A 27,200-nucleotide genomic window follows, 5' to 3' on the forward strand; every position below is an offset into this window, starting at 1 on the left:
AAGTTTGACAAACAAAATTGATAAACAAATTTGACCGTGTACAGGGTACTTTAGACTAATCTTCTAAAAGGCCGAGGCCCGCACTAAAGAGTAAAAATAGATAAAAACAAAAACCAAATATATGATTATATCATTCCATTCATGAGACTGCCTGATCACCTACAATTATGTTAATTATTATTTGATTTTTATTTTTTATTGTAATATGTAGGACGTTGGTATAGCCATAAAAATATAATATATTTGGAATTTAAATATTTGTATAGCTAAAAAGTGGTATTCAAAATATATGTAAGACTGAGTTAAATAATTACGTACGTTGAACGCAGTTTTCAAATCGTTGGACTGTGTTCCTCTACTTAATTTTTCCCAACTCGAGCACTTCGTGTATTATGAACAGGATTGACAAAAGTATAAGGATAAACAAAAGTTTATAAGTACAATCGCCAACAGAGAGCATTAAAATCACTCAAAATCGCCGTGTGCTCTGATAAATTCGTCCAATATCGCCAAATACGCTGTTATCATATATTAATTTTGATAAAATGCCAACATATTTATTATCACTAGAAAATATGTTTATTTTCGTTTTAGGACGTTTTTAATATTAATAAAGTATACAGAAGTGTAGTTTAACTTAAACATAAACTGTAAAAATATATATAAAACTTTAATTTTGAATAAAAAGTATTGACGTTTATTTAGGTAAAATGTTCATTTTAACTTGAATAAAAAAAATATACAATTAATCAATATTAGAATCAGAAAAAAAATACGTTTTTCTAAGGTAAGTAATCGGAAAAAAATTTGAGAATTAGCCCTTAATTAGGATTACCATACGTCCCGGAAAACCGGGATTATCACCGGTTTTGGATTTCGCGTCCCGGTGTCCCGAAAAAGGTTTTCGGGATGTCCATATGTCCCGACTTAGACATTTAGAGGAAATTTAGTATTATTAAATTTTTAATTTCAACCATTTTATATCAAAGTGCATTATTAATTGTAATTGATTAACAATATATAATAAAAACATAGTTTGTAATTTACACATAAATATTTAATATATTTTATTTTACAAAAATATTTTTAAATATTATATTGCCGGCCATTAATGGTCTTCTTCAGTGACGTATACATACATAACTTTTATATTAATAAATATTTTTAAAACTATACTAAAATGCTTGAATTACGTTTAGAAACTTGGTAATAGATGGTGGGGGGGGGTCAAGGGTGAATTCTCATATCCTCTTTTACCTTACTTATCCTAAAAAAGTGGTTAGCCCCCCCCCATTTAAAAATCCTGGCTACGCCACTGCTCCTGACCACAATAAAGATAGAGAATTATTGAACATTTTAGCAACAGTAGAATGGTTTGCTTTTTCTAATACCTCACAGTGTAAAAGAAATGTTTTTCCAGGACAACCGATTTTTAAAGTATCTACGATGAAGTTGGCAACAAAACGTCCTTCTGCGTCGGTTGTTTCGTCCAAAGAAACCCAAATTTATTTTATTCATGGTATTATTGTAACATTTACTTACATAATTTTTTCTTATTGACGATCTATCAAAAAATTGATTTATTGGTATACTTCTCTTAAAAACCCTTTTAATATTGGATTTTCGAGTTTATTAAGTGATATATTGGTATATTAACTTATGACTAAATCGTTGGTCTCCTGTTAATTTTTGGCCAGGCAAAAAAATTCCCAGCCTGAAATATTAACCCAGTCCGTCTCTGGGTGGAAATGTTATAAGGTCAAATGATTATAAAAATATTGGATATTCTCTCACCTAGTTTGGAACCTACATAAAGGTCTTTTCTTGTATAGTCTGTAAAATGAATATATTTATTCAATAGAATTGAGTGTATTTTAATTGGTTGAAATTGGTAATATTTGTATATAGTATATTATGATGTTTTATTCGAAAGCTCTGAAAGTTTATTTAGGTAAATTTTTATTTAAAGTATACCTACGTATATTCACCAAAAATAAATAGAAAGCTATTTGTATATATTTAGTGCTCCCCTCTACCTATGAAAAGATTTCATATTATATTATAGACTGGTGTCATCTCCTCACGCATTAACAAAGCTACAAAGAACCCTTCTAATACCTACAATATATGATAATAATGAGTAATATAAATCATATAGTATTAATGTCTACATATTATAGTATAATGATTTTATAAAAAATGTCTGTTTCTATAAGCAATTTTTTTTTTTTTAATGTACTACAAAAGAAATCGTAAGCGGTTACAAAGCCCAAAAATTAAATTTTTAACGTTTTTATGTAGAATATTGCATATGCGAACTATTTTTTCTTGTTTCATCGCAAATTTTTGTAAACGGAAATTTTTATTTACATACAATATTAAAAAAAATCATGTACAGTTGATATATTTGTAGGTTTAATCAATGTAATAGGGCAGTGGTTTTCAACCTTTTTAACAATGCGGTACAATTAATTTACAACAAAGTTTTCGCGGCACACTAATCCATATATTATGTCAACCATATTTATATATATACTGTTTACAGTCTACTCTATTAGAGGGTTATTTATTGAGAAATATATTAATACAATCGATCGATCGAGACGGCTGCGACGGGCATACTCACAATAAATAATATTATATGTATCTACAATTAGTTCGATTAGTTTTCATCTCGAATATCAGTAATAAACTGGTAAATACATACTTATAAAACAATTTATTGATTTATCACGGCACATTTAAAGGGCGCTCGCGGCACACCGGTTGGGAACCACTGTAATAGGGTATAATATGAAAAAGAATTTATGTATAGAAATATAATAGTTACCATAATATAATACGCATATAGATTGATTACCTCGTGTTTTTTTTTTTTGTTTACAGATTATTTGGATGACGAGAGTGCGAAACTCAAGTCTAATCATTTTAACAGTTACGTCATCAAACCAATTGACGATGGCGGTTATCAGTAAACTCATGTCACATGTAATACGATTAATTAATATCATTTTATGTTTCACTTGAAAATAATTTTAAAGTAAATTCTTCTCAATGGCGTGGTGAACATTTATGAAGAATGATACACAGCATATAATTTTTACCCACACACCTCTTTCATAAAAACACAATTAAATACTTTAAGGTTGCATAATCTATGGTTTTATGATTATAATTAATGTTTATTTTGGGATTTTATGATAAAAAAAGTTTATTTTAGTACATTTTAAAACAATAAATATTAAAAAAACGTTTAATTACCTGTAAAATAAATAGTACTAAATTTTAATCATGTAATTTCATAGACCTATTAAAAATAATTTCACCGTGCCACTTTTTTTAAAGAACTACTGTTTACTATTTTTTATTATTACGATACGTAAAATGTTGTACATATTGTTTTTCGTTTTTAAATGCTTCTCATGGTTTCAATCTTTATGAAAACTTCTTTCTGTTTGAGTTTATAATCAATTGACCAATTCCGTGTATACAATTATGACGGGGGTCAATTGTCCGTAAACGGCGTTTTTTCGGGGAGACCAATATATAAAATCTATATAACCTATATAATAAATATAACCTATAAATCCCAATATTAAGTACGTTCGTGTACAACACTGTAATCCAACAATCAGATGTATATATTTAATAACTATATTATATATTTTAAGTAATAAATTTCATTATGTTGTTCATTTGATGATTAGATATTTTACGAGATTTTAACGAACCCCGCAACAGGACTATAAATATTTATCAGGGAAATTCAGAGGATCTAGTGTAAAAATAATTGGTAACGGTCCAATATGCGACCTACACACTGATTTACGGTCTAATACGTGATCTACGTCATAAATGTAAAATATAATTTATTTTAACTAATCTTTTTTTATTCCACTTATCAGTGTCGTCAATAACTGTATTCTTTTAGTCCGTATGGTTATGAAACGTCTTTTTCATATAGTTCAAAAATATTTCAAAAATGATTTTTTGATTTTGACACGATCTCCACCACTCTTCTTGGAACTATCTATCTAGTAAAGGAGGTTAACATGTTTTTTTTGCTTGAATAGTTGCTTCTTCAAAATCAATTGTTATTATATCGGGGTTGAAATTTAGAATATGCTCTTTTAAAAGTTTAAATAATCGAGTATAATTTTTTTTTGTTTTGTTTGAAAGTAATACAAAAATTACTGGAATCACATTAGTTGCACTCGATGTGCATTCAATATCTACATGTATTCTATAATTCTATATATATATAATTATATTAATCTACATGAATATATATGTAGGAATTGTTTGCTACAACAAAGAAATGTCTATATGTAGATGCGGCTTCTCTTTGAGTACTACTCGAAAAAGCAATAATTCTTTCTTCAACATTATGGTTAAATAATAAAAATTGGTAATTGTTACCAAATTGTAAAATATCATCAGCTACAATAATTTCTTCTTTCGATTTTGGATATAATGTATTATCAAGTGTTTTTTTTTTAATCCAATTAAAGTTGTCTTGGTAGAAGCATATGTAGGAATAACAGTAACGTGGTCATAGCCTTTTTGAAATAAAGGGAACATCTCTTGACGAAAAATTTGAGATGCTGTATTGACAATTCTTCTCACACTCTTTTTCTTGCATTTCAACCTCACTACACTTATAGCAATCATAAGTATCAGGCTCATCAACTCCATACATCAATTATGGAACAACTAAATACTATTTCATTTAGTTTTCAAAATTATCCAGTTGCACTCATTGGCTCTTGAACCTGTATGACCTTGAAAGCCCTCCCTTAAACAAAGAGGAAGGTAATCTTATTAAAATCTAATTTTATATTCGTCTTCCTCACTATTTGTTACTCCATACACCATCTTTAATCTTATCATTCTTCTTACCTCCTTCTCATTTTATATCATTGTTTCTTATTCATCTTTTCTATTATTTTTCTTCCTACTTTCTACCATTCCATTTTCCTCAAAATTGTATGTTTATATTTGATAACAATATACAATATACCTGTATAACTTCACAATTAAGGTTAAACATTGTATTTATTTATATAATTTCATATATATATATATATATATATACAGTTTAGGGTAATGACAATTTTTTTTTAGTTAAATAACTTTTAAAAAATGAATACTGAAATGAGTTAATTTATTAACTTCTGATAGCATTATTAACTTGCCTAACATTTATATTGATTCTCGTAACTTTCATATAGTTCTTAAGATTAAACTCCCATTCATTTTCATATTTGATTTTTCGATCATTTTCAGATAATAAAATTTTTGGTACTCCATGGTAACTTAATCGGCTTTCTCTGCTCATAATAATAGTATCTCCTGACCTTAAAAGTATAGCAGTTGGTTTGTCATTCAATGAATGACCTCCAATCAGGAATATGGCACTTAAACCAAAACTGTAACATACAACAATAGTTGTTATTAAAATTGCATTAAAATGTACAGGTTTAATATAGTGTACAATTTTGACATTAATTGAATATATTTTTTTTACCTGATTGATAAAAGTGGAGCACTTAAGTTATACTCTGAATGATCTATGTGTCCAGATAGTGTTGATGATGGATGATAGAAATTTACGATAGCTGCTTCCGCAATAAATTCTTCAGGAAATTTTAACAATTCAATAATAGTTTTACTAAGCTGATATAAATCAGATGGAAATTCAGATTTTGCTGATTCAGAATAGACCTAATTGAAATTTTTTAAAAAAATTAAATTATTTTGTATTTATTTAAGCAATTAGTAATATTGATCAACAACTAAAATATTTTTAATCACCTTAGTACTATAAATGCACATAAAATATATTCCACATAAATAATAAAAAAAAACTTATATTCATTAGCATAACTCAAATAATGAGGCTACTAGAGAATACGTATAAAAAATAAAATGATTTAGGAGTGCTTGTAAGAATGAAGGAATGCAGAGTACCCATAGCATTTATACTAAGTATGTCAATGTTCATAACATTATTAATGTAAAGAAAGAAAAATAATTTTCCTTATTATTTTTTTATTGACCTATCGATTACAAATTAATAAAAAAAAATTTAATATGAAACAAACCTTTGTATCCCAATCATGATGGTATCCCAGTGTAGCCCATCGTAATTGATCTCTAAGTTTGATATTACCCGTACTAAAAATAAGATATCAAGTTAATTTAAAAAAAAATAATAATAATTAAAATTAATTATTAATATATGATGTTTTTTTTAAAAATTATTTATTAAGAAGTAGAGTTTCTTTTTTATTATTGCTTTATATAGAGTTATTTATTTTATTATGTCATAATAAATTTAACTTGTTTACTGTAGTCCACCAATTTTCTTCAACATCAATATAATGATGAGCATCAATATTTAATCTATTTGGTTTTTTTGTATAATCCACAATGCATCGTTTCATCCAATATTTTTGACCACATGGTGTGAAAGGATTACTAATAAATATTAGACCTAAGTATATCACAGAACAAAAATATATATTTTGAATAATTTAAAAAATTCTAGTAGTAATTTTATTTTAATTATTTTACCTGGTATGTTTGATATTTCATAACATCTCCAATCTGATAAATCATTTTTTAAACCAAGACCATCAAGTTTTTCTTTTTCATTGTTACAAGACGCTGTTTTTAATTCCTTATATTTCTTTATTATAAAAAGTATAAATAAAACTTAATACATTTTAATAAGGGCATTATATTATATGAATAACTTACAATAATTTCGTTCACATCTACATTTTCAAAATCTATTACATTAGATTGATGTTCTAGTGAATTAATACGCTTGTAATATTTGAAATATTCTTTAAACATTTTAAAATTAAACGAGCATACCTATTTAACTTCACTTCAAGAATGTAAATATTCAATCTGGTTGTTGATAAAAAATATATTTTAAAAATGTTATCAGTAGATTTTCAAATGTTATCAAAACGATATAAGCACATGCACCAGTTATCAATTATCAGACCTTAACTTAACTCGTAAAGTAAATACAATACCTACTTGTTATTTCTTCGATATTATTATTTTTAAAAAGTCGAATAGGTAGTAAGGTTAAAAGTTAATAAAATTACTTCCCCTTGAAAATGTCAATTTCCGAAGAAGACTGCGATGACTTACAGCTTTCAGCTGAAGCACAGAGAGCTTTAAAAGAATTTTATGAAGAACAGAACGAAAAACTGTTATTACATAATGATGATACAAATAATATACAATTTGATGAAGATTGGGTAAGTATTGAATTCATATTAAATTTTTTTAATTACCATGTTTCACATAAACTTGGATATGTATACACTTGTAATAAATTATAGTTAAATAATTGACTGCATTGCAGCAATTAAGTCAATTTTGGTATGATGAAAAAACATGTGAACGAATTGTTGAGTGTGTTCTTAAAGCAGTTGGACCAAATGGCACAGTAGCATTGATATCCTGTCCTACATTGTATAAAACCTTTAAGGAAAAATCACCTACCATATCAAGTATGTACTGAAAAGTAATGGAAAAAATGTATTATGTTTTGATTAATATTCGCTGAATTTTAGTTAAACTTTTCGAGTATGACAAAAGGTTTGATGTTTATGGATCAAATTATGTTTTCTATGATTACAACGAACCAATGCGATTTGACCAAGAACTTTTAAACAGTTTTGATTTAGTCATTGTTGACCCTCCATTTCTTTCAGAAGAATGTTTAACTAAATCTTTACAGACTACAAAATCTCTAACACGAAAACATATTATATTATGTACAGGTCAGTTATCACTCAAGTCTTAAATACATATAACAAACCTATTGATGCACTATTTAACTGCTGCCCTCTATTTATGGTTTGAAAATAATTGGTTTCCAATTCAATTTTCAGGTGGTATCATGGAAGAATTAGCCAAAAAGTTATTAGATGTTCACAAATGTTCATTTGAACCAAAACATAAAAACAATCTTGCTAATCAATTTGCTTGTTTTACCAATTTTCCATCTGAACTAGACTAGTGAAATAATTCTTTCAAAGGTATTCTGTGTGGAATGGATAAACCATATATTTTTATAATAAATAATAATAATAAACAAATTGCAAACTTTATATTTCTCTGTTTTTTGATAGTTATAAACTATTATAATATACTTTATTAAATCTTATGAAATTTTACCTTATTTAAACTAAAACATAAAACTGTAAACATTAAAATGTTTTCTTTTTAATATTCTAAATATCAGTTTTACAACAATTTCCCAAATGCTTAGTTAAATTTTAACAATCTTTAAAATTTCATATCCATTTAATCATGGTATTTTATGATTTTTAAGATGATATAAAATTAAAATTGACTGAGTTGGTTATTCTAATTATAAAAAATTGAATAAACTTTGAGTTTATAGTCACAGAAAATATTGTGGACATTATTTTTTTAACAAATTAAAAAAAAATTATAATAAAAACACTTTTAACATTTAATGGACTTCTTAATAACCAAGATACAAGTAAATCAAAATTTTAAACAATTTCAACACATTAATAATAAATTACTCTTAACTATACAATAACAATATTATAAGTATCTACTTATATTAAAAAAATTAAACAAATATTAATATACTTTAATTAAATAATATATTTTTTATACTTATTATATTACATATATGTGTATACGCTATACATATATATTTATGCAACTTAAATAACAAAAATATATTTATCAAAAATGTCACCAGTATTTCATAGGAACATAAGTTACCTCAAACATAATAGTTAACATTTTCACAACAATTAATTTTTATAATAATAATTGAAATAATTCCTAACAATAATACACGTATAAAAAATAATAATCCAATCACTCAATAAAATGATAGAAACCAAATTCAATTGTTCATAAATAAAACTAAAAATAATAAAATATTTGAACTGTGCTGAAAAGGTACTTTAAGTATATTTAAGTACGCATACCATCACGAAGGACAAATATCTCTTTTTCCAGAAAATGAAACTATAGACCTAATGCCTTTCATGGAAGTCTAGACAAAATAAAATAGAAATTGAATTTTTCTTTTTTTATCATTTAAAATAAACAAAAATGTTTGAAATGATTACCTTTTTCTTGGAAGTGTTTAAATATTCTTTATACATTTCTGATCTTATATATCTCTGGTAGCTATCACTCTTCATTAAATGGTAAACATGAACCTGATTAATAACATTTAACAAATAATATATGATTTAAAATGTCTACGCTAACTAAATTCTAACTAGTTTGGTTTGACTATTTTATATTTATATCATCTTGAACACCATTCTTAATCTTACATAATGAAAATGTGCGATTACATACGGCAGCTATATCAAATGCCCATCGATCAGGAGCAGACATGTTCTTTCGGCTTAATTCCCTTGATTGAGAATCTATGTTCAATGAATCACCACTTAAGTATTCAGTCCAAATTTCTTGGGCAGCTTCTGGCACTTCACGTTGAGGTAACTTTTTTAGATTTTGCACAGCCTCCCAAAATCTTTAGGAATATAAGATATCACATTTAAATTATTTTACATTGTATACTTTGATAAAATTTATTAAAACATTATGCAATGTACACTAACTTTAAATTTTCACAGCTAAATTCTTTTTCCAGAAATTTTGTAAAATGCTCCTTGCCAGCGGGATCAGCTAAAAGCTCTTTTAAACTAAATGCCCACCGTTTTATTCTACGCACAGTGACTTCTTTTCTGTAAGAAAATAGAGAACTATTTTGAAAATTTTAAATGTTTCTAATATTCGATAATACAACTCACGAATGTTTATCACAGTCCCATACTTCTACATTATCCAATAACCAAGGGTTACTAAATTCTGGAGGTGTAAAAAATGGATCATACTCAGCATATTGTTCGAAATAAGTAATGTACCTTTAAAATAAAACAATCAATTATCACAAAAAGTTCACTAAATTATAAAAATGTTACATTAATGAATAAAATACTAACGTGTCTGCAATTTTAGATAGCTTTATATTACGTCGATCAAGTTTTAGTCGCATCGCTGTGATTTCTTTTTTTATAGACTCAACAGTAGGCTTACCAATATTTGGTTTCACTGGGATTTGTAATGGTTGCAAACTGTTAATATCTCCATTGGCCAATGTAGCTAATTCTTTGTATCTCTTTAATTTCTTATAATCAATTTCTGTTGTTATTACAGTTCCAGGCTGAAAATCAAATAAATTGAATGTAATATAATGTAACATAAAATATTTCAAAAATTACCATTGGTCTATGCACATCCCAGAAAGCGCGTTCTTGGCTATCTAATATTTTTCTTTCCATACGATCTCGTTTTTTGTCTACTTTACTTTGGGCTTCAGCTTGTAAAAAAACAAATTCCCATTTTCTAGACAAAACTTTTTGGAGCTTAGCTAAGTTTTCAGCCTCATAATCAGCCAGTTCTAAACGTGTTTTGTTTTGCATTGTTCTTTTGCAAAGGTAAACAGCTAAAATAAATGTGCATTATTATTTTATTTGAAACTAAAAACTAATACTCCACAGCTAGGATTGAACCAAAAGTATTTTATAATGGTCTTTTATAATGTAAATTGAAATCTATATTTTAAAAAGTGTAGGGAACCGAAACCAATACTAACAATTTTATCAAAATTATTACAGGAATCAGAACTAATGATTAAAAACAATTTGATACACTTGAGTCACCACGGTTCAAAGGTTTAAATCCCTAAATTTATATATTATGATTCATATTACTTATATCTTACCATAATCTGTATTTTCTGGATCGAATATGTTAGATGGCCAATAATAAGGAGTCTGAAACAAATAAGAAAAATATCAATATTCTATAATTGTTACATGGTTAAATATAAATTTTTACAAGTTCAAGCAATAATTTGTTTTCATTTGAAAGACAAGTTTAATCATAACTAACTAATTAAATACGAGGTTTATTTGATTTTTAAAAATTAAAGAAGTTCTGTAAAAATAAATTATATTGTTGATTATTCTGATTTCATCTAAAATAAATACAATATTCTGCAGATTGTTTAACTTGTATACTTGATCTACTATTAAAATATTGATTTAAATATAATGTGTTTTAAAATATAATAAATATGTTTTATTTTAATTTAGTATTAATTCTTAATATTTTGTTATGACTTGAATTAAATTATAAAAATAACCTCATGATTAATGCTTGTTGATTTTAAATACAAGTAGAATTATGAAGGTGACAGAATATTTTTAGATTATATACTATAAGAATATGTCATTAACATCTTTCCACCGCTGGAGAAATTTAAAATCATGAATTAATCTAGTATTTCAATTAAATTTCTTGATTCCTATGTAGTAAAACTGATCAATGATAGTACCTTGTAATTAACATAATAGAACATTGAGTTTACTAATCAAAAATTATACCAATTAATAAGTACAATTAAGAGTATCAGTCACAGATAAATATTACTAATGTTATAATAAATCTATGATTTATGAACAATAAATAATTAATAATTTATAACTTGTACTATAGGTTGAAAATTACTTAGATAGTGCTTACTTGAAAACGATAATATGATCCATCATTTTTGACATTTAGAAAATGATCATCAATTGGAAATAAATAACCATGGGAAGACAATAGATTTGCTAGGTATAATGCTTCAACTAAAATATAATTAAATTAGTTTGTTATAACTGTACTTATTTTAATAGTCAATAATAGAACTTACCTTGGTCGTCAACATCCAAGTTCTTCATTATCCACATAATCAAATCAGTTCCTAATAATAAACAACACATAATAAATCGTACAGTGACCTGAGTAAGTTAGATTAGGTGAGGTGACTCATAATATAGCTTCTGAGAATTACCAGTGAACACGGAAGGCACTTTGGCTCTGAACTTGTTGACTGTACGCACGGGGATGCCGGTGTTCTCGTCCTGCATACGATCCATCAGGTGTTCCATCTAAGTGAAATCATAATATTATTTATAGGGATACATTGAACGCAGCTATACTACAAAAGGATAAATATAATAATATAATGTGAGCGAGTATGTTTACTTTTTTATAGATAATCTGGTGTTGTGTAATATTATCCAAATCGGTCATGGAAGCCGCCGTGAGTGACACGGTCGGCGTGTCGATGGATAGACCATCTTTTTGTTTCTTTCTTCTAGCAGATCGTTCCGAACCGATGACCAGGCTGAAAGCATAAAATATCTTATGTAACAATAACGGTAGGAGGATGAGGAATTCTTTCAAAGGGTTACCGGCGGAGAGGGGAGGAGAGAGTGAGCGCGACGCCATAACAGTTAAAGTGCGGTGGGTGGTGGACTTGAGGGGGTTGAGACGCGCATCCCTGTACGTACCTTTGTCCCATGGCTTTAAATATGTAGGAACATAATATCCCTATCGGTTTTAACAGGACAATTAACATCTATGACTATGGTGCGTGATATCTGCGTTCATTAAGGACGAACGAACACGTCGGGCGGACAGTTGTTGCGTTCGGTTTGCGACGGCAATACGACGAAGACGGCAGTGGCGACTGGCGATGACGACGAGTACTCGCCACTCGCTGGTCGTTCGTACTAACTACTTGTGCGCGCGCGGCGGTGGCGGCGTCCGATGCTGCTCCGTACACATAATGGCCGTAACGGCGGTCGTGGGGCGCGGTGGCGACGGCAGTACGTAATAATAAATTATACCCATCGCGCTCGTTCGCCGACGGACGGAGAGGCGGCGGCGGTCGGCCGCGACCGGACGCGCCCGCGCAATAAAACGCCGCACGGGACCGTCTGCGAACAACCGATCCCGTTCGGCACCAGCGACAACAGCAGCAGCACCGGCACCAGCACCGGCGCATCTCAGAACAGACGACCGCCATCGTGCTCTGTTGTGCTGATAGCGTTACGACGGGCTAATTTTAAATCAATACCCGCGGTAGGGGCGCCGTTGGGCGTGATCCGGCCACCGGCCGTTCGCGCGCCTCCCACACATGACGATCGCGAAACATGATCGTGTCTCCTTCCCCGCCCGCCGCCGCCGCCGCCGCATCGTGAAAGAGATCTCCACCCGCCGCGCTTGCGATCCCTTCGGCTTTTGTCGCCACCGTCCCCGTTACCGCGTACGTGACACGCTTAATTGCATCCGCTTCTCGTGCACGTCACCGTGTTGTTGTTATTGTTTCGGGCACGTGACCGAATGATAAATCCGTTCCGGCGCTCGCGGTTACGTTTCCGTCGCAGCGTCCAGCCATAATATAAACGTTTGACACGTTCACGATAGCTTACTCAACCCGACCGGTTGTGTACAACGTACTTACATTCACGTATCGTTCACGTGGTAATACGCGTATTCCGGTACAGGTCGTCGGCCCTAGAGATCTTTTCTCCGGATCACTCCGGTCGAATTAATTTCCCTACGAATCGCGATTACGTCGCGTTGGAGAACGTCGAAGAGTTGTGCTAAGTATATTACGGAGCGTCAAGACTGGCCGAATCCACTAGTCACCAAATTCAATACTGTAAAACTGGAAACCACATGTATAGGCAAAAAAACACGTGTCTTGGTTGTAATGCATGTATGATTGCCTATCGTATGATTTTAACTTCGATGTGAATTTCGAAAAACGAATGAACACTGGGAGTTTAATATAAACTTTGTGTTTGTTAACTTGCCATCTTCCAGTATTTATAATCAATAGAACATATATATGTATATAAATATTTACAGGGCCGGATTTAAGGGGGCAGGGGCCCCGGGCCTCTACTAAATGTGGTTTTTTTTGCATCCATGTATAAAATACAATATAACATTTGCAAAATAGATTTAAATCACAACTTTAATAAAAATATTCAATCATTGATGTTGTCATAAATTTATAAATAAATGTTATTATTAATATCTAGGGCTGAGATTTTACTGTCCATAAAAATCACAAAAAATGACCTTAAAAATTCAAAAATGACTTAAAAAACTCAAAAAATGCCTTTAAAATTTATTTAAAATAGCTTAAAATTTAAAAAAAATTACGTTACATGTACATACATATTTTATTTTACTTCATATATTAATAAGTAAAATAATATTCTTTATTGTTACACTAAATCACGTGAGCATACCTCCTTCCTGTTATTGGCCAATACATTTTTGTAGATACACACAATTTTTTCTTGTTCTTCAATTTGTTCTCTTCGTTGTACTCCATTTATATGTTTGTCTCATGGTATATGTTGTTTTATGGAAAAACGTTTTCAGCAGCAATTTTTACATTGCATACCTTATACAACAACACTAATCCGTCGGTAGAAAAAATCTATTATCTATAATTTTAAATGCAAAAACACCAAAAATGATTTAAAAACCCCTAAAATATCCAAATAATTGAGAAAAATATCCTTAAATTAATAAATTGTCAAAAAATGTGAAATAAAATTTATTATTCTAATTTAAAAATACCTAAAACATATTTGTAATAAAACGAGCATCCTTCAGAAAGCTTCAGAAAAAAATGCAAAGTGCATCGAAATCCCAGCCCTATTAATAACTAATAATATATTTATATATTATAATTACATACAAATTAGTAACGAGCTTACGAGTATAAATTTAAATAAATATACTACCTTTATTGTTTCATCACAACAAATCATTGTTTTTTCCTAACCAAAATTCTGAATATTTGGAATTTTGGTTATTAAATATATGTAATCGAAAAAAAAAATTACTTCTAAGGGTGAGCCCAAGGCTTCCACATTCATAAATCCGGTCCTTTATATAAATAATTTTGATTTGGCTAAATGTTATTGTATTCGACTTTCCATACATTTTTTAATACGGTGTTCCAGTGTCGTCGTCTGGGAGGACGGGACAACTCATGCATTTGTCGCAGTCTAGAGTTTAGCTAATCCAAAATCGGCACTTAATCAAAATATAAATACGACTTATATGAAGTCATTGATATGTAGTGAATCACAGTGGCGTAGCCAAGGGGGGGGGGGGGTGGGGGATGTATCTTGACCCTTTAATAGAATCAATGGATGCTCGTTTTAATCAAAGGTTTATTGATGTTATGCCACTTGAAGGACTTATTCCGGCCAATTTAAATATGTATGACGATAAAAATATTATAAAAGCTGTTAAAATATATGTCCAAGATCTCCATGATGATACCTCATCTACAATCAGAACTGACCTGTTCATATGGAGGCAACAATGGAGTCAAAATACTATTCCAAAACCGAATTCTGCTCTTGATTCACTCTCTCATCGCACCAATCTTCGACCTAACATTAAAGTACTTTTACAATTATTCACCACGTTACCAGTTACCTCTTTCACTACGGAAAGAACGTTTTCAGCACTTAATCGCTTAACATTTTTTTTAAGAAGCTCCATGTCGGAAAACAGACTGAATGGGTTAGCTATGGCTAATATAAATAAAAAAGAGCAATTCGATGAAAGTGAAATAATAACTGAATTTGCTAGAAATTCGCCTAAGAGAATGCAGCTGTCAGAGTGGAGCAAGTGACTGAACACTGAAACCAAAATTATTATTATTATTATAAATTATATATTAATAAATATTTTTAAAACTATACTAAAATGCTTGAATTACGTTTAGAAACTTTGTGGTGGATGGTGGGGGGGGGTTTAAGGGTGAATTCTCATATCCTCTCTTACCTTACTTATCCAAAAAAAGTGGTTAGCCCCCCCCCCATTTAAAAATCTTGGCTACGCCACTGGTGAATCAGAAAAATGAGACGTGTACTATACGAATATTTATGTACGACGTACAAAACATTATGTTTTTGGACTGATTTGACGTTCCTCTCTCCCCCCCCCCTGTTAATCGACACTTTGGTAAAATGAGCCGCCGGAACAGCAATTTAAAAAGTGCATGTCGACTGTCCTACTCTAGAAAAATCTGAAATGACGCTACTGTGGTATTTCTTATAAAAAGTAATGCATTTCACATTTTATACACTTCAATGAAATGCAACTAAGTGGATTTTCTAAATGAAATTATATTTTATTATTTATTGTAATAGATTTAATTATTAACATATTTAACTAACTAATACTTACAAATTGCAAAATTACAGCCTGATTGTTTTGCCATGGGGATATATGATTTACATGATTTAACTACCTAGGATTATAGAAATAACGTAGCTGATGGAGATTCGATAGGTGGCTCTCCTCAGGATTTTTTAATCTTAATTTTAATTAATTTTAGTCTTAACCTCGGTTAAAGCTTATAGCCAATAACTAATAAAATAATGTAGCATGTCTATATGATATTTATAACGACCTCCCCCTTAATTAAGCTCAAACTACGCTACTTGATCATAATATAAAACATATATTTATATAGACAGATCTTATATTAAATGCAGCTTTATACTATTTATTATATATTTATCTATAATATACTGTCAAGTGAAACGAAAAGGGATCAGAGAATTCTATAGACCTGTCACGCAGCAGTTATAAGAAAATGCTGATCGAGTTTCTTTTTTTTACCTTTGATTTATTATCAAATCTGTCACTCACAGTGTTCTAAATGCTTATTATACACCCTAATTGAATATTCAAGATAAAAACACCTCTGGTTTTACAGATTAATTTTAGTTTCTATTTTTCAAACGAGAAAACTTGAAAACCCTTTGCAGCTCGACCGTTTTCAAATCATTAATTACTGTTAAACATCGCAAATTTTTTTATAGTATATTTTTAATTAAGATAACATTAAGGTATTATTGATTTTATTTTTATGATTTTTTACCCACAGTTGCATAGGTATACGAGCGTAGCCTAATTATCCGTATACATAGATAATGTACATACCTACATGGTTACATATAAATAATGTATTTTATGACTATATCCAGAGGTGTATTTAAATTTTTTTTATGTGAGGAGCCGGGGAATTTCCTCTAAACAAAATTTTCCAATTCAACCAATTAAAAACAAAAATTAGAATTTTAGTAAACAATTTTAAATTTGATTGAATTACTATAATTAGGGCAGAGAAGTTATAGGAGGTAAAATTTGAAAAATATGCATTCAAATTCATTAAATATGCAAGATAATATGCACAAAAAAATAAATTATATTTTAGTAAAATAAAAAAATATTACTGTTGATACTGAATCAGTTAATAATACTCCTTGTGATTCTAATTTAGTTATGGTTGATGGTAAAAACCTATAATTTGAATGTATTAAAGTCAAATTTGGTTCCATTGAAATTTCATTTAGAAGGGTTTGAGATTCTTTTATAGATACAGCATCGTTAGAATTTAAATGAAGCATAACATCTCGTACTTACTTAAAATATTGGCAGTAATAAGAAGTAGCTTTAATCCAAGAACCCCAACGTGTAAGTACAGGTTCGGGAGGAAGAGGGACTCCGGGAGCTTCTGTCTTAAAAAATAAAACAGGCGAAGGTGCTTTTAAAAATACTTGCTTTCCTTTTGCTATTAATTTATCAACTCTAGGAAAATGACCCCGAATATTTTCTGCTAATCTATGTAATCCGTGTGCTATATAAGTAATATGGATCATCTTGAAGTACAAAGCCTTGATAGTTGTACCTGCTTTCTTCATGTATGGCGCAGCATCGCTTAAAAATAGGAGGAAGTCATCATGACGAACACCGTCGGGTCACAGGAGAAACATTGAGCTGTCAAATATAGTATAGTGTACATGGGAATCGGGTAGTGTACAATGTTACTATATAGTATATAAAATATAATAATACTATATCGTTTTTATGTAGAATATGCACGAAATATGCAATTTTTTTTTAAATTTTTAAAATATGTAAAAATATGCAAAAAAAAATTTTAGATTTAAACTGTGGGGCCTATGACTTATATTTATATCTTGGTTTGCTATAAAATAGAGGCCCAGAATAAAACATGCAAATCCTATAACTTCTTTGCCCTAATTATAACTCTTATTTACAAAATTAATGAAATAAAATAAGTACCTACATAATAATAGAAAAATTAAAAGATATACTATATAAAATGAACGATTCGAAACTAATAATTCATAAATCAATAATAATATGAGCAGTGGCGCACCCAGACTATTTCAATGGGGGAAGAGGGCTAATCAGAATTTGATATCTTAGCAACCTAGTTTTAATATAAAGTCTTACTGTAGGTAATTGTAATATTCTATTATTATATATTTTTAATATCACATACATATATGTATGTATTACTGATATCTGTAGGTAGAAGGAACTGTTTTAGAATACAAATGTGATACGATAAATTACATAAATTATAAATTTAAATTTTTTTATACTTTCTGGCTTGGCGGGTTATGATAAATAAAAAACTATTTATCAATGTGAGGTTTATCATAATATACAGCAGTGGTGCTGAATTGTTTGAAAAAATACCATGACATTGTACATCAAGGGGCAGTGCCGTTCCTAGGTTTTACGAAGCCCTGGGCATCATTAGAATTTGAGGCCCTACAATATTATATCGAAATCCATAGGTACACCAGAACAGCGGTCCTCAATCCATATATCTATAATCTATTTATACATGGTATGTTGAATATATATATTATTGTATAAACGTGAGGCACTTGGTGAGTGCCCCGTTTGCCCTGCCCTCGGGACGGCACTGTTAAGGGGCCACTCACTACCGTATTTATCTATCTTTCTAGTTAAAATTCTTTATACATATGTAACATTCGGTATTCATGACCAGAACCCAATATCCAATACCCCCAACCTACAAAATCTAATATGACATCTGATGTGCAGTGTATGCGACCAATTTACTTTATATGATTATTTAATTTTTATATTAATATTTACGATTTAACGATATTATATATAATAATATAAACAATTGAACATTTCAAAATTGTTTAATTTTGTAGATCATTTTTATATTAACTGTGAAAAGCTTAAGTTATTTCAACTGCCAATTAAATTAATTAAGTTAAAAAGTTTTAAAAAAATTAACTTTTTAACTTAACTTTAAATTTTTAATTAGGTAATGCCCACCTTTGGTTATTTGGAAGATATTGAGCATATATAGATGCCTCTTTCAAAATAGTTTTATCGTCGTACATACTACAAATTTGATGGAATGAATTCTTGTAAAGGCATTATATCACTTAGCCGTTGATTAAATGGTACATCCGATTATTGAATAATGAAATAAAAAAAAGGAAGAAACACTGATATTTTGAAATATGTCTCAGGATCTTTTGGGTATAAATGTACTCTGTATGGTATGCTTACCACATATACGAGGCATGCATATTTCAACATTTACTAAATTTGCTATATCTGAATCATTCATAAAAATTTGTATGAAGTATTCATCTGCATCTTCTTAAAGATCTTTTAGTACACTGTGAATAACCATGGTGTTGGATAATGTCTTAAAAAGATATTGTTGTTTGCTCTGTAGATAAATATTATATTACAGAGTAGGCAAAATAAGTTACTGCAACTTCAAGTGCAATGAGAAAAGGTCGATTCGCACTATACGTAACGTCAACGTAACGTCACGTCAAAATTAGAATACGTTCGCATCTATCGGTAATGTCACAGAAACGCCGTCCGTTCAGTCAATTCTGTTATGTTAGATTAAGTCAAGTTCATTTTGTGTTTTCAATTCATTTTTTTTGTTTTTTAAATATTCGAATTTGTATTATACCTAAGTTCAGAAAAAAACAACTAGCGACGATTGCCTTAATTTTGGACAACGAAGAAAAAAATTGTAATCGAACTAAAAAAAAGTGGGTACGGAAAATGTTTGCTGCGAGGAAATTCGTAGAAGAATTTCACATATTATTCAAAGAACTTAGAAAATGAAGAAATTTCTTTTTTTAAATATTTTAGAATGTTACTAAGTCAATTTTATGAACTTTTGACTAAACTTAAAAAAAAAAACATTTCGAGAAGCTATTAGTCCCAAGGAAAACTAATGGTCTGTTTAAGGTAAGAAATAAAACATTTCGTATTTTATATTTTGTATTTTTTTTGTATCTAAGCAAAATAATGAATATTATGAACATATTTTAACTGTATTAAAAGTTATTTGGCTGAACATTTTCTAAGTAAGATGGTGCAGATGACCTTCCGGAACTTAAGGCGATGGTGTTTGAATTTGACCAGACATAAATGTATCATTTGGAGTAGATGAGTTTGACACACGTGAAATTTCATACATTTGTTGTTGTGGATGGACCGCTTGTTGGATGTTTTGAGTTTGAAAAAATGGTATGGGATGTGTATTTGATCTGTTGTCTGGAGCTGGAAAATGAATTGGTGTTGTCACTTAGCAATTTTTATTCTTACTTTGTAAATGTACCCACTCTAGTTCAGATACAACATTGAAAAGTTTAGACTTTGCCATATGCTGGTACTCGGGTGAAAATGTTTTTACAGTAGTGGCTAGACTATTGAAAAATATATCTATTGGATGATCATTAGCAGCCACTTTTGTTTCTTACTTATCTCTTTCTACTAAATATTTCATTAGTACAGATGAAGCTGTTTCTGTTTTTTCAAATTTTCTTTTGTTTAGAGAATGCCTAATAGAACTTTTTTTTTTGAGATAATTTACATTGCTTATTTATATTGTTTTTAGAATTTTTTTCTGAAGTATCCCCAGTATTAACAACACTCTCCATACCTTCTTGTTCATCATTCGATCCGTCACTCAAGCTATCAGGTTCTGCTATGTTTCTATATGTTTCTCTTTCTTTGAAAAACGGAATTACAAATGACATTGATTCTTCGTACTTCCATTTTTTTTATGTTCAGCGGCTTGACCACTTTTTGTAATATTTTTTCTTATTGCTTTTCTCAGCTGGTCACGCAAAGAAATCCACCTATTTTTGCACGCTGGACCTATTAAAAATATAAAATTTGGTAAAAACAAACATAGAAACAAATGTGTCATATTGTTATCACAAAAACAAATTTTTTATCAACTGTAAATAGGAAAAACGTTGGAAAAAAATAAACTACATGTCCCAAAAGATAAAAATCTTCCCCGAACTCAATGTCTAGTGCCATATGTCATTGTGGCAGATGAGAAATTTCCCCTAAAAACCTATCTATTACGACCTTATCCTGGTTCTATAATTAATGGTGATATACAGAAACAAGTATTCAATTATAGATTGTCAAGAGCTAGGCGCGTATCCGAAAACGCATTCGGAAACTTGGTGCAAAAATTTCAAATCTTTTTTAGAAGTATAAAATCTTTACCCGAAAATGTAGACAATATAATATTAACTAGTTGTATTTTGCATAATTATATCAAAGATAATGTTTTAATTACTCAATATTTAGACCCACCAGAATGTGAACCTAATTGGGGACGTATACATAGACAAGGTGGAAATGCCTTCACTACTGCTCTTAATGTGCATATTAAAATGCATGCGTGAAACCAATAAAACTTTTTTTAACTCCGAAAATAGATCATTACCATGGTATAGAGATAAGTTTATGTAAAATTTAAAAATAAAAACTGTAAAAGTAATATTAAGTACCTAATAATAAGTAATATTAATTAAATTAAGTTTATACCTGTTGTTTTCAATTCACTACCAATTTTTCTCCAGATATTATCTTTATGAATGTTATCACTATATTTTTTGTGCGTCTTATCATATAGTTCTTGATATTGGCGTACTTCCTCAATCAACATCTCATCATCCATAACTGTTTAAATTAGTGATGAGCATAATCGAATGACATTTATAATCGAATTATTATTAATCGAGACATTTTTATAATCAAGAGATGTCTCGAAATATTAATAATCTAGATACGTGATTAGTGATGGGCATAATCGAATAATATCAGTAATCGAGACATTTTTATAATAACGAGATGTTTCGAAATAATCATTCGAAATGTTTAATTGAAATATTAATAATCGAGATACGATAGACTGTTATAATCAGATCATTCTATCAAAATAATGGAAATGTTTTGAACAAATAATTGAATAATATTTAGTGATGGAAGTTATCAAATTATTAAAATTAGTTGTCAAGACAGTCGCTCGAAACCTAATTTTTAAATAAAGCCTATAGGGCTTTTTGAATAGTAAGAAATACAGATTATTTATTAGTTCTTAGTAGTTACTACTTACTACTTTACTACAGTAAATTATTAGTTATTTTATTACTTATTGCTTATTACTTATTATGATTACCTACTATTAGAAAACCTTTGATGCGTTATAAACTTTTTAAAAAAGATTTTAATTTATAATCAAATACTTTTCCATGTTCTATAAATATTCAAATCTTTGAAAATATAAAAATTAATAAAAACAGCTACACAACTAACAGTTAATTATAATTAATTACAATTTACAACTAGTAATATCTTATATATCTTTATGTATAACTTTAAAACTTTAAATTGCAATTACTTACCATGGTAAGTGTCTACTTGTAATATAATTATAAATGAATTAGTTAAAATATTATAATATGTGATAATAACAGTTAAAACTTATTAGATACCTAATCACAATTAAAAATACCTAGGTTAGTACAAGCAATTAATAAATTAAAAACGAAATTTAAAAATTATTTGAATTAATGTTTAAAAATATAATAAGATCTACATTTTTCGGTGATAATCTGTTTCTACGTTCGTTGGTAATTTGTCCCGTTTTTGTAAAAACACGTTCTAATTGAACGGATGTAGCCGAAAAACTCAAATACTTCAGTTTCATTTTGTATAATTCTGGCTTCATATTGCTTCCAAAATTCTAAAGGATTTTTTTTTTTTGTCTAATAGTGGAATTTCTATATACTGACGTATCATCATAGAAGCAGTAGAATTTGGATTTGACGTAATTTTTACTTGTGCAACTTTATTGTCAAAATGTTTTCATACAAAATAAGTGCTTGTGGAAATATTAGTATTCGAAATAGGTTCGGTAGTAACTATTATTTCAGTGGTCATCATTTTAGTTTCGTCATTTTTATTACATATCATTCTAGTTAATTCATCACATACCCATTTATGCGCATTATCAGCATTTTCCTGTAATCCAAACACTGTTTTTTTAAGTCATGAATCTAAAAATGTTGATTTCGCAATTATTTTATTTTTTTCTAAATTACCCAAACGTCTACCAATAATATAAATTAATTTATTTTTAAATTCGTCTCCTATAGTAGTTTCTGTTCTTAAGTTTTTTTAACATATATTCAAAGGTGGGCAAGTTAATAAAAATAATTAACTCGAGTTAAGTTAAAAGAACACAAGATCAATAAGTTTAAAGTTAACAGTTAACAATTCATAAATTTAACTAGATAAGTTACAAGTTAATAAGAAAAAAAAATATTAACTTAACTCAGTTTAAAAAAAGTTTATCTACTTTTTTTATTAGTAAGTAGATCATATAAGTGACTGCGTTCTTTAGAAAGATTTATTTCCTAAATTATAATAAACAATTCTATTGAATTATTTATCATAATACACAGCAGTGGCGCTGAAGAGTTAGAAAAATACTATGACATTGTACAATGTACCAGTGGCGTATTTATGGGGGGAGGGGGTCCGGGCCCCCACCGAAATGAAAAACACCACCATTGTTAAAGATTGTTATTTTTAACATGGATATGTCTTAATGCTTGGTTTTCGAACATTTTTCACGACGCTGAGAATGTTGCTTATGTCATAATTTAAAATTTTATAATTATAAAATATGTTTATTCTTTTAAGAAAATATGTGGTGAATTTTGAGTGACTAATAAAAAATTTGTTTATCACAATGTATACTTTTAAAAAATAATAAATCATTAAAAAAATTAAGTTTCTTATTTCTCTGATGGTGTAAAGACAGTCGAGAAGTTTTAATAAACTAACTAGTTAATGCCCAACTTTGCATATATTGAAGGCCTCGAATTAACGGGATAATTAAAGATAACGTCGGATAATTTTCTCCTGATAATTCCGATGTAATATTTTTAAATGGTTTTAAAATGTTAATGCAATCTGTTATTATCTCCCATTCTGATGCGTTTAAACAATTTGGAGTACGAGAAAAAGACGACATTGAAGCGGTTAAAGGAATTTTAATTTTTATAAGTCTTTCAATCATTGTAAAAGTAGAATACCATCTTGTAGAGATATCTTGCTTGACTTTCAATACAGATAGGTTCATTTGATATTGTAAATCTCTTAAATTACCTGTAGCGTAGCTGCTATGTTTATAATGCATTACTATTGTCCTACATTTTTTTAAAATTTGGCTAATATCAGAATTTCCGTTAATTGCATCATTTACACTTAAGTTGAGTGTATGTGCCACGCATGGATGATGATAATTTTAAAGATGTTCATTTATAGAATTTTTTTATATTTGTCCCATTATCAGATACAATAGTTACTATTTTATTCGTAATAGCTCATTCGTAAGGACAGTAGCAATATTTTGACCAGTATGAGTGTTTTTAACTTCTCTCGTCGCAATAACTGAGAAATGTAAACGATAATTAAACATAAAGTGGCACGTTACTGTAATATAAGATTTATTTGAATCGGAGGTCCACATGTCTGTGGTGACTGATAAATCATTCAAGTATTGATTTTAGTTTAAATATAGCATTATATTCTTGAGGTAGTCATTTTTTTGTTAGAAGTTTTCTACTGGGGACACAATACAGTGGTTGCAATTTTTTTGTATATTCTAAAAACTCTGTGTTCTCTACAATTGAAATTGATTGATAGTCGGAAACAATAATTTTAACCAAATATTTGTCGATCGCCTTAATTTCAGTATCAGATAATTCGTTTTTTGTAGAACCAAAAAGTTTTAGTTGACGAGGTCGTTTAAACGGTGGCTCAGAACACTGTTTTGAAGTTACTGGTTGAGATGGTGAAATAAAAAATGGTGAAGAAGTTGATGGGCCAGATGAATTTTCTATAGTTTGTAATTGATCACTTGGATCATCTTCATTACTAGGAACCAGAGTTGGGCGTTATTCGAATAAAATTTTATTTAGATGATTATTTAGATAACATTTTATTCGAATAATTTATTATTCGAATGATTTTTTCACAATTATTCGAATAAATTATTATTCGACTAATTTACAAATACAATTATTCGAATAAATTATTATTCGACTAATTTTCAAACACAATTATCCGAATAAAAAATTATTTGAATAATTTTTGGAAAAATTTAAAAATATTGTATAATAAAAAACAAATATTGATTTATATAAGAAAGTAAAGAAATATATATATATATATATAATAATATTTGAATATGTGTAGAGCTCTATATATTTGAACTTATAAATATGAAATACAACATTGAATATACGTAGTTAGTACATAGTACGAAAATATCTGAGACTATATAATATAGTACAGAAACTGGACTAAACTAGATATAATAATAACATCTTCAATATTGATAATTAATTACTATAAAGGTAAATACTAAATACATGAACAAACTAGAAGAATTATAATATTTATTATTTATTATTTCATAATACATATTTAGTAATTAGTACTAACTACTACTATAAATACTAAGATAGGATAACTATGTTTAAAAATTATTCAAATAATATTATGATCACAAATTATTCCAATAATATTGTTTCTAAATTAGTCGAATAATTTTTTATTCGAATAATTGTATTTGAAAATCAGTCGAATACATTTTTATTCGAATAATTGTATTTGAAAATTAATCGAATAAATTTTTATTCGAAGAATTGTAAAAAAATCAATCGAATAATTTTTTATTCGAATACATATTTATTCGAATAATTATCTAGATAAAATTTTGCCCAACTCTGCTAGGAACTGTATTAAGTTTGAATGGGTGGGTGCATACGTTTTAAATGCTCAATAATAAACAGTAGAAAAAAAAACAGTTTAAAAATATGAACTTAGTTATATTTACAGTTTATAATGTACTATAGCATACACTTAAATATTGTAAAATAAATTACCTTTATTAGTCGTGTTTCCAAAATATTTAATTTCTTTCTTACACACTCGGCACGCTACAATTTTACCATCAGAACGTTTTTAAAACATTTACAGACAACAGAACGCTGTCTACAGCCCGGCCTCATTTTTAAATACCACTATCAGTGGCACATATACGAGGGGGGGGTCCCGGGTTCAAACCCCCCCCCCCCGGGCCAAAAAAAAAAGAAAAAAGAAAATTGTTTTATTATTGATGACGTGAAATATATTCGTAGTTTCATTATTACGCTTTGAACTTAAAATATACAACTATACAAATATTATAATAATTAAATAATTCTATTGATAGGTGTTTGAAAAGTTTTGTTAAATATGCTGTTTTTATATTCCAATAGCTATTAATTAACTGTAATGTAAAAATAAACTGTAAATTGGTAAAAAATTTGTATAAAATAATATCTATTTATAACAGTTGTTTATCTGGGCAATGAAAAAAAAAAGATGACGATTATTTTTGTTAAACACCTCTCCTCCATGGGCGTAGCTAAAATTTGAATCAGGGAGGGGCAAAAACATAAAATGATTAGTGTTAAACTCGTAATTCAAATAATCTACAGATAGACCATTGGATAACACATAAAACGTCAAAACGATTACACGTGTAGATATCACTTGGTCCCACTAAACTATTTTTAGAATTATATCTTATTTAATTTTTGATTTTAATGTAAAACTTACACGTTTGGTATAAACAAATATAATTCAGTTTGAGGTGCAGGGGTGGGCAAGTGCTCCCCCCTGCCCCACCCTCGCTACACCCATGCACCCCTCCATAGCAAGATTGAATGTACGCAACTGACCACTATTGTTAATTATTATTTAATTAATGAATTAATCACTGTTTAACATAAACTAATTGTTTACATAATAAACATAATTATTGAAATATGGATCATCACTACAGGTTCATCGTAATTTTCAAATTGAAATCAAAGACAAAATACAAAATAAAATAACAACGGACCTAGTAATTCGATGGTTACATAAATAATATATTGCCACATGTGTAAAGTATTTTGAATAACAATGATATAATTTTATTTATAAATGTTCTGAGAAATTTTTGTTTTGTGGTTGAGTTATTCACAAAT

The 27,200-nt window shown here is 28.9% G+C and overlaps 3 protein-coding genes and 1 pseudogene across 5 annotated transcripts; 1 reads left to right on the forward strand and 3 right to left on the reverse strand.

Moving 5' to 3' along the window:
* Positions 1–5,143: 5,143 nt before the first annotated feature.
* LOC112686443 (nucleic acid dioxygenase ALKBH1) lies at positions 5,144–6,953 on the reverse strand. Its single transcript, XM_025558712.1, has 6 exons — positions 6,763–6,953; positions 6,577–6,691; positions 6,343–6,496; positions 6,105–6,177; positions 5,528–5,724; positions 5,144–5,429 (listed from the first exon to the last, which is right to left on the reverse strand). Exons 1-6 carry the CDS (start codon positions 6,859–6,861, stop codon positions 5,168–5,170), a joined length of 900 nt encoding a protein of 299 aa, XP_025414497.1. The 5' UTR covers positions 6,862–6,953; the 3' UTR covers positions 5,144–5,167.
* Positions 6,954–7,004: 51 nt separating this feature from the next.
* On the forward strand, positions 7,005–8,138 carry LOC112686444 (EEF1A lysine methyltransferase 1). Its single transcript, XM_025558714.1, has 4 exons — positions 7,005–7,280; positions 7,388–7,535; positions 7,599–7,808; positions 7,920–8,138. The coding sequence occupies exons 1-4, from the start codon at positions 7,137–7,139 to the stop codon at positions 8,045–8,047; spliced, it is 630 nt and encodes a 209-aa protein (XP_025414499.1). The 5' UTR covers positions 7,005–7,136; the 3' UTR covers positions 8,048–8,138.
* Positions 8,139–8,746: 608 nt separating this feature from the next.
* Positions 8,747–12,956, reverse strand: LOC112686449 (regulator of G-protein signaling 7). Of its 3 annotated transcripts, none has more exons than XM_025558719.1 (13): positions 12,435–12,952; positions 12,127–12,268; positions 11,933–12,029; positions 11,792–11,842; positions 11,620–11,726; positions 10,817–10,868; positions 10,314–10,537; positions 10,035–10,255; positions 9,843–9,956; positions 9,651–9,794; positions 9,385–9,562; positions 9,147–9,239; positions 8,747–9,070 (listed from the first exon to the last, which is right to left on the reverse strand). In XM_025558719.1, exons 1-13 carry the CDS (start codon positions 12,500–12,502, stop codon positions 9,005–9,007), a joined length of 1,557 nt encoding a protein of 518 aa, XP_025414504.1. In that variant the 5' UTR covers positions 12,503–12,952; the 3' UTR covers positions 8,747–9,004. The 3 variants fall into 3 exon arrangements, 2 of the variants coding, with proteins under 2 accessions (XP_025414504.1, XP_025414506.1); XR_003148893.1 differs by having other exon boundaries at positions 8,981–9,070; positions 9,360–9,562; positions 12,435–12,953; XM_025558721.1 differs by having other exon boundaries at positions 8,981–9,070; positions 9,651–9,776; positions 12,435–12,956.
* Positions 12,957–20,095: 7,139 nt separating this feature from the next.
* On the reverse strand, positions 20,096–26,184 carry LOC112686447 (annotated as a pseudogene).
* Positions 26,185–27,200: the final 1,016 nt, after the last annotated feature.

The sequence above is a fragment of the Sipha flava genome, unplaced genomic scaffold, assembly GCF_003268045.1.
Source record: "Sipha flava isolate LNK unplaced genomic scaffold, YSA_version1 308_pilon_pilon, whole genome shotgun sequence".
Lineage (NCBI taxonomy): Eukaryota > Metazoa > Arthropoda > Insecta > Hemiptera > Aphididae > Sipha > Sipha flava.